The 7565-nt window shown below is 32.4% G+C and overlaps 1 protein-coding gene and 1 long non-coding RNA gene across 2 annotated transcripts; one reads left to right on the top strand and one right to left on the bottom strand.

Moving 5' to 3' along the window:
- Positions 1-317: 317 nt before the first annotated feature.
- On the bottom strand, positions 318-3182 carry LOC120262363. Its single transcript, XR_005536764.1, has 3 exons — positions 3037-3182; positions 1778-1850; positions 318-685 (listed from the first exon to the last, which is right to left on the bottom strand). It is a non-coding gene; the product is annotated as an uncharacterized LOC120262363 (long non-coding RNA).
- An 870-nt stretch (positions 3183-4052) lies between these two features.
- LOC120262156 lies at positions 4053-6956 on the top strand. The gene is made up of 2 exons (XM_039270226.1): positions 4053-4122; positions 5368-6956. Exon 2 carries the CDS (start codon positions 5433-5435, stop codon positions 6753-6755), a length of 1323 nt encoding a protein of 440 aa, XP_039126160.1. The 5' UTR covers positions 4053-4122; positions 5368-5432; the 3' UTR covers positions 6756-6956.
- The last annotated feature ends 609 nt before the right edge of the window (positions 6957-7565 follow it).

Here is a 7565-nt window from a genome sequence, read left to right as displayed (position 1 = left end):
TCGAGACGCCAGTGGAAAGGGAAGAGCTGGAGACGCTAGTTGAGAGAAGACAAATGGCTAGAGACGCGAGTTGAGAGAAGACAAGTAGCTGTAGTCCTAAGAAAAACTCACCCACTTCCTCTCACACCGCCGAAATGGGTGTAGCCACGACTTCCCGTGCAAGGCCATTTTCGTCCATAAAATTTAAAAAACACTCCGTTTAATGCCGTTACGTACTTTGGGGGTTTGAAAATCATGGAGTGTAAAAGGAAGGAGTTTTTGGGGATTGCAAAACTATGGGGGTTTTTTTGGTAATATGGCAAAATTTGGGGGTTTTTTTTGGCAATTCTACCTTTTTTTTATATTACAAGCTATTCCCTTTATCTACTATAAGTGTCCACGTTAACCATTTTAAAAATAATAATAATAATAACAATTAAAATTAAATTTTTCATGAACAGTTAGTTTTATTTTTCTTATTTCTCCCTATCCACTAAAATTGTGCATTTAAAATAACTGTGATAGAAAACAACATATTTAAATTAATTAATAAAATTTAATTTAAAAATTAATGTTTAAATTATTTGTGGACAAATAATTTAAGAAGACCGATTCCCCCTGACCGCGCTCCCCAGTTTCAAGAGAGTGAGAACGTTGTGGCAATTTCCCCGCCCGTGTACGCCCCTGAGGGTTGGCGCTTATCGTCCTACCTCAAATTTAAGACGTGAAAGCTTCTTAAAAATATTAATATAAGAACATATATATGTTGTAAATATTAATATATATATATATATATATATAAACAACTCTCAAAACCTGTTCCTTTTTCCATCGCATTTTGTGGGGTGTTCCTTTTTCCTTACTTAACAAATAGGTCATTGCCAATGTGCCATTCTACTCGTTAAAACTTGTAAAATTTACTTATATGGCCTACAAGATATATAATTGTTATTTATTTATTTTATTTTATTTTTTTTACAAAGATTTAGTTTGTTTGTCTATCTCTATCATAAGTAAACAAAATATATATATATATATATATCAACAGACCAAATAGCCATACATTTCATAAAACAAATTACATATTTTAGTGGCATAAGTAGTATAATAATGACATTAAAGAAGCAGCAAATTCTTTGCAATAGTTAATCTAAGACAATTGCCAAAACAAACCAAATGAAGTAAAGCTAGCTAACTTCAAGAAGCAGCAAATTCATTGCAATAGTCAATCTAAGATCATACAAAATGCAAAGTGCTGGAATGAAGTCCACAAAACAAGCTTAATATTTTTTTTAATGCTGTAGATAGAAGTATTTAGAACCAATAGCAAACCTGGAAATAATTAAACGATGAAGAAAAGGTCTATAGTCTTCTCCTTGGCTCAGGTTCAAAGAATCTCACTCAAAAATGTCCAGATAAAAAAATCAGGAATTTGGCTCTGGTTCACCTTAGCTCTAATATTTAATGTAAGAGGACCATATGTTTTCATTAAAAACTATGTTTGCTTGATTAAAATTTTGTTGATGTCCCCTATTTTTTTATTAAAAACAAGGAACTTTCCCACTAAAACTAGTCATATATCTAATATACAAATTATAAATAATCAAAACGTCAAAAAGTGCTCCAATTATGCCTATCCAATTCCCACATATTACCAGAGAGAGTACCGAACCTTCCATACTGTAACAAATTTTTGAAATTAACATATAATTTATCAAAGAGGCTAATGAGGATAATCAAGTAAAAGTTCTTATAAGGGCATAAAATGAACACCATTTAAAGATAATATATACATTACCTTCAACGGGATCCCTGATTTGTTTCACGGATTCACAAATTCATCCTTGATCAAGTTCAGAGCTCTCAGGGACCTGCTAATTGGGAAAAGTTAATGCAGTAACAACAATTTCAGTTGCAAGGAAGCAACATGAGTAGCATAATGGCATAGAAGCAGCAGAAATTCACTGCACAATAGTCAATCTAAGACAATAACCAAAACAAAAACAAAACAAATGAAGAGAAAGTTAGTCGACTTCAGCATGTTCTCCATGTCATTGTCATTTGAAGATCATATAAAATGTATAGTGATCACGTAAATTGCAGGAATCAAACTTAATATTTCTTTTAATGCTACCTATCATAGTATTTAGAACCAATGGCAAATCAGAAAATAATTAAATGACTAAGATATCTTTTTTTTTTTTCGGTTGGTTCAAAGAATCGCACTGAAGAAATGTCAAGATGCTATCATTAACTCATGCTTCTTTTCTGAGATTAATCGAGTTCATTTGAGGTGAAAAAAAAATAAACAAATAAATAAATAAATAATGGAAAAGTTGCTGTCACAAACGATTGAGATGTAAATGTTCAAATTACCATGAATCCACTTAATCAAAAAGCAGAATTGGATAACAGATAAGTCATAAATAATGTTGTGGTGTGTTTGAATTAAAATTAAGGAAAAAACCAAGATAATTTTTTTCTTTATTTATTTCGAGTGAAAATGATGGATAAACAAAATGAAGAAGATATCTTGGCTGATGCTCTTTTCTTTTCCTCTGCTTTCACTAAAAACTAACAAAGAAAACCACTAGAAAGTCCGAAAACTTCCAAATCAAGAAAAGTGGGGGGAAAATTCGGCTCCAAAACCGTCAAGGAGAAAAACCCTAGTGCTAATTCATTTCAAGAGGCAGGTAAGAGCATTTACCAGAGAGAGGAAAGGCGATTAGAGACCAGAACGGATTGAACCCCTAATCCTTCAAGAAAGTTCAAAAACCCTAGATGTATAAGGAACTGATTCATTCCAAGATATCACAGATAAGCATAAATTGAAACCCTAATCCTTCAAGAAAATTCAAAGCCATGGAACTGATTCATTCCAAACTGATCAGAGAACAGATCAAGTAAAACCAGTCAAAAAGTTTTCAAATACTTCTCAAAAACATCCATAAATTAGTAAACACTCAAAAAAAAACAATTGTCCCCAATAGAGATAAAAGGAACAAAACCCTAGAATGAAAATGAGCTGATTAATTCAAAGAACAGGAGAGCATTTACCAGAGAGACTTGAATTGAACTAGGGCAAAATCGATCGGAAATCAGAATGGATTGAATCTCAAACCCTAATCATGATCGGGAGCAACGAGAAGCCTCAGAATTCTTCAGGAGCTCGAGAGAGAAGAAGAAGAGAAAAACCAACAGAGAAGATAGAGCAACGGTCGCATTGATTAGAGAGAGGGGAGGAGTTTAAATGCAGAGCTTAGTGACCAAATTACCCTTCTGGTTATCGGGTTTTCATTTCCGGATTCCAATTTCTAACCCGACCCGATAAGAGTGGGAAACGGATGAATGTCCTACTTATTTATAATTGATTTGTTTTATAAAATTTAAATAAAATATATTGATTTTTTTTTTATGCATTATCCTCAAAATATTATTAATTTGTTACTCTCTCCATTCTAAAATACATGTCTATTGAGGATGTTGCATAAGAATTACATATCATTAAATTTTTAAAATTTAATATAAAAATCAACCAAATTATTAAACTATCTTTAAAACCATATTTTTTTCTTGACACTAAAATATTACTTTATTTATTTATAAAACTTCTTAAATTTAATAAGGATAATGTTAAAAAAATAAATAAATAAATCTTATCTTGAAACTCTAATATGATAATTATTTTGGATTTTTTTTAAACGACACTTAATTCAGAACGGCAACAGTGTTTAATCTATAAAAATTATTAATTATTTTATTATTAGTAATCATGAAAGGTATATAAGAAACTTGATTATTTAACCTATAAAAATTAGTAATTATTTTTGTATTATTTTTTATAAGATCTTAAATTGATTATCAGTCATAAAGGACATATAAGAAAATAAAATTTGTTTTATGGGGTGCATAAGTATAAAATTCATTTTATGGGAGTATACTAGCAAGTTTCCCTTAATATTTACTAACGGGTTAACGGGTTTCGGATCCATGGGTAACATTGGGATTGCGCCCGAAACCCAAAGCGGGAAACTTAGCCCTATAAATTTGGGCAGAAACACTCCTTCCAAATCCACGGCGGAGCAAAACAAAAATCCCAATGTTTCACTGCCCCAAGCTCGTTTCTGCAAAAATTCTTCATTGGTATCTCCAAAACCCTTCTAATTCTCCCTTCGTTCTCGTATTTTTTGAGTTTTTCCATCAAATACTTGATGTTTTTTTGGATCTCAATCATGTTTGCTCTTTTGATTTTTCCCTTTTTGTCACTTGAAATCTCTGGTGTTTGGATCTTGGATGGTAGCTCTATACTTTTTAGGTTGTTTGATTCTTTATTTTGTGATTGAATTTATTTGCTGTTTTTTTGTTACTTGTTTGTCTATGAATTGGTAAAAAAAAAATTGTGGTTTGGGGTTTTGGGTTTATCATTTATCAAAAATGAATTTTTTATTTGTTTTAGTTTGTGGTTCTTTTGTTTTATTTTTATTTTTATTTTTTTAACATTTTTATGCACTGAAGTTTTCAGCGTCCCTGAAAAGGTGGGATTTGGTTTTTTTCCCCCTCATTTAGTGAAGTTTTTAAATTTCAAGATGGCTTCCTTCTTTAGAAAATGAAACTATAAAATTGATATTTTTTTTCAGCTTGAGTGAATGTCTTGTAAACGTTATGTGTGTTTCTTGAGTTAGCAGTGTATGTAACATGAATGATAAAGTGTATAAACCACAATTTATTCAAAGCAAAGGAATGTATGTAACATGATTAGTAGTTATCTTTAGTCATCACATGATGTGTATTTCTTGCATTAGCTGTGTAATCTATTGTCTTTTCTCACTATTTCTCTATGGCATGTATCTAGTAATTGATTCTGTTTGTCCAACCTTCTAATTTTTAATATAAGTAGTGATAGGTTATTGTTAATTATCTGATTGTCTGGAATTTCATTGTGTACTTTTTATGGGAAATTTTGTGATTAATTTCTTCTATGTCCTGTTTAAATGATGATTTTATTGGTCCACATTTTATGTGGAAGATTTTGATTCTGTATCACTGTCAAAAGTCTTGTTTGGAAATTTCTAATAATGAATCTCTTTTCCTAAAGAATGTGGAATGTACTCCCTAATGTAAATATTGTATTTTGAGAGTTGAGAATGATAGCAAGCATCAATTTATTCAATCAATGAAGTCCCATGCATGTTTTGATGTAGTTTATCACTATTTGTGATTCTGAACCACATTACTGAGTTTCTTTTGATACACAGAGACTGATGTGTTTGTAAACTAGGAGTCCATCCATAAAATGCATATTTTATTTCCTTTTTCTTCTATGGAACGTCAAGTACTTAGAATTGGATCTCTTTATTTTGTACAACCATATCTGTTTTAATTTTGTAGGTTCCAACTGGAAGGATTGCATGCAGTCCCTTATCCAACTTGAATTTTCAATTGGAAGATAGTGAATGCAGAGCTCCAGACCAATGGGCTTCAACAAACCAGATAAATATACTCGGGGAGAGAATGTGGTGAGCCACAGAAATCAGTCAGTTGCAAGGGTTGAGAGACATTTAGCTAAAGCTGAAGCATTGTCTCAAGTGAACAATTGTGGGCTGTTATCTTCACATTGCCAGTACAATGCATTGCTATGTCTTGATGCCCGGCAATTTGTTCAGGAGTTTACGTTTTTATCTCCATCTAAAGAGCATGGTGCTTCTTTGGATAGTGGTAGAGTGGTTTCTGTTTTTGATGGATCCAACATCAGTCCAATGGAGGAAGCATCTCTAGTTCTTCATGGAACAAATGAGGGCGATAGCAAGGAGGACCTAGATGAGGAAGAAATAGTTAGCTGGCTACTCGATTCAGTAAAAAAGGAAGAAAGTTGTCATAATGTCTGGTGTTCAGAATGTGGTGAATCTTCTTGTGAGAGTTCCTTATATGATGGCTCCTCAACTTTTGATAGTTCATCTACATCCTTCAGAACAAATGATGGTACACCTTCATATGTTCGAGATATCAATTTCTCAGACTTAAGCTCTTTGTTTGATCTTGAAAAGGAGGATTCGGAGTTGTTACCTGATACACAACATAGATATGGTTTCTCTGAAGATGCAGAACTTCCAAGTCCCTACAAATCAGATAGAACTCAGGAATATAGAACCCCCATTTCTAGTTGTGAAACTCCCTGCAGAGCAGACATTGATGCAGATGATCCTCTCTACTGGCCATTGGATCAGAACTCATACTGTTCTCCAGAGTTTGATAATTTTTTATCCATTTCACCTCCTAGAGGCACAAGCTACATTGAATTTTTGGGTACTAGTAATTCGAATTCAAGTAAATGGAGATTCCAGCAGAAAAGAGATCACCCGAAAAGCAGTAAAATCGACAAAGAAGGATGTAGAAGAAGAATCTCGTTTTCATCGACACCAATTTCAGGCAATTTGAAGCGCGAAAAACATTTAAGTTCCTCTGTCTCTGGTATCAACAAGTCAAGTGACAAGTCATCAGGATTGACTAGATCATCGACTCGAGCATTTCCTAAATACTACCCTTCCACTAAAAACATGAAGGAAAGGCATCATCATAAGTTAAACATCAACAAACGGCATGATAATGCTGATACAATACAACCTTCACAGAAGCTTGAAGTTGGTGATCATTTTCAGGATTTTATAATCGATGGAGCTCCGATTGAGAAACTGATTGGATTGAATGAATTCATTGGTAATGAAGGAATAGATTTTGACTTGGATGAGGTTGAATTCTCTCTAATTTTATCACCATGAAAGCATGTTTGCATAAACAATGTACCATCAATATACATGCAACAAGTAAAAGCAAATGTATGTCATTTTCTAGCTAGTGTTGTAGTGAAAAGTTCTTGAAGCTTTTGCTTTTTAGTGCTTTGTAGTATATGTCTAGGTGCTCTTTCATGTAACTGTGTAACTGTGTTACTTTTAATTAAATTTAGAGAGATCCAAAGTAAAATGCAGGCACTTTCCATACACTAGCATGGTTTATGATTTTTCATTTTGTTCGTGAACTTATTAATGAAATAAATAAATAATAAAGTACTTTATTAATGAATACAGACCAACGTGCATAAAAAATTTCTCCATGTGAGAGATTGGTCAAACCATCAATCATTTTCATAAATTTTGTTCACTTTCAATATGTTTCAAATCAATTAGCAATTCTCCACGTGTTTAAATTTAGTATAATAAACCAAAAAATTTATACCCCATTGAAATTGGATTCGGGATTATTAATATAAATTGTATTCTGTATGTACATAGGCACGGGCCGGTTAACCGGCCCGCCGGGCCCCACAAGTGTGACCTGGACCCGGCCCGCCAGACCTCAAAATCTGTCGAAAATTTAAAATAAACTTTTATTATTAAAATAAAATTAATTTTGAATGTGGCTTCGGGGATTAGAACTTGACCCCATTCCCAAGCACTATAACTTTATCTTGTTTTGCTTTAAAAACAACTAAATAAAAAGAAAACTTAAAGCATTTTTTTAATTAATTTTAAAAATCATAAAATTAATAATGATTTTAATAAATATAAAATTCAAACAAATCAAAATAACTT

The sequence above is a fragment of the Dioscorea cayenensis genome, chromosome 5, assembly GCF_009730915.1.
Source record: "Dioscorea cayenensis subsp. rotundata cultivar TDr96_F1 chromosome 5, TDr96_F1_v2_PseudoChromosome.rev07_lg8_w22 25.fasta, whole genome shotgun sequence".
NCBI classification, from domain to species: Eukaryota; Viridiplantae; Streptophyta; class Magnoliopsida; order Dioscoreales; family Dioscoreaceae; genus Dioscorea; species Dioscorea cayenensis.
This window is presented reverse-complemented; position numbering and strand designations above follow the sequence as displayed.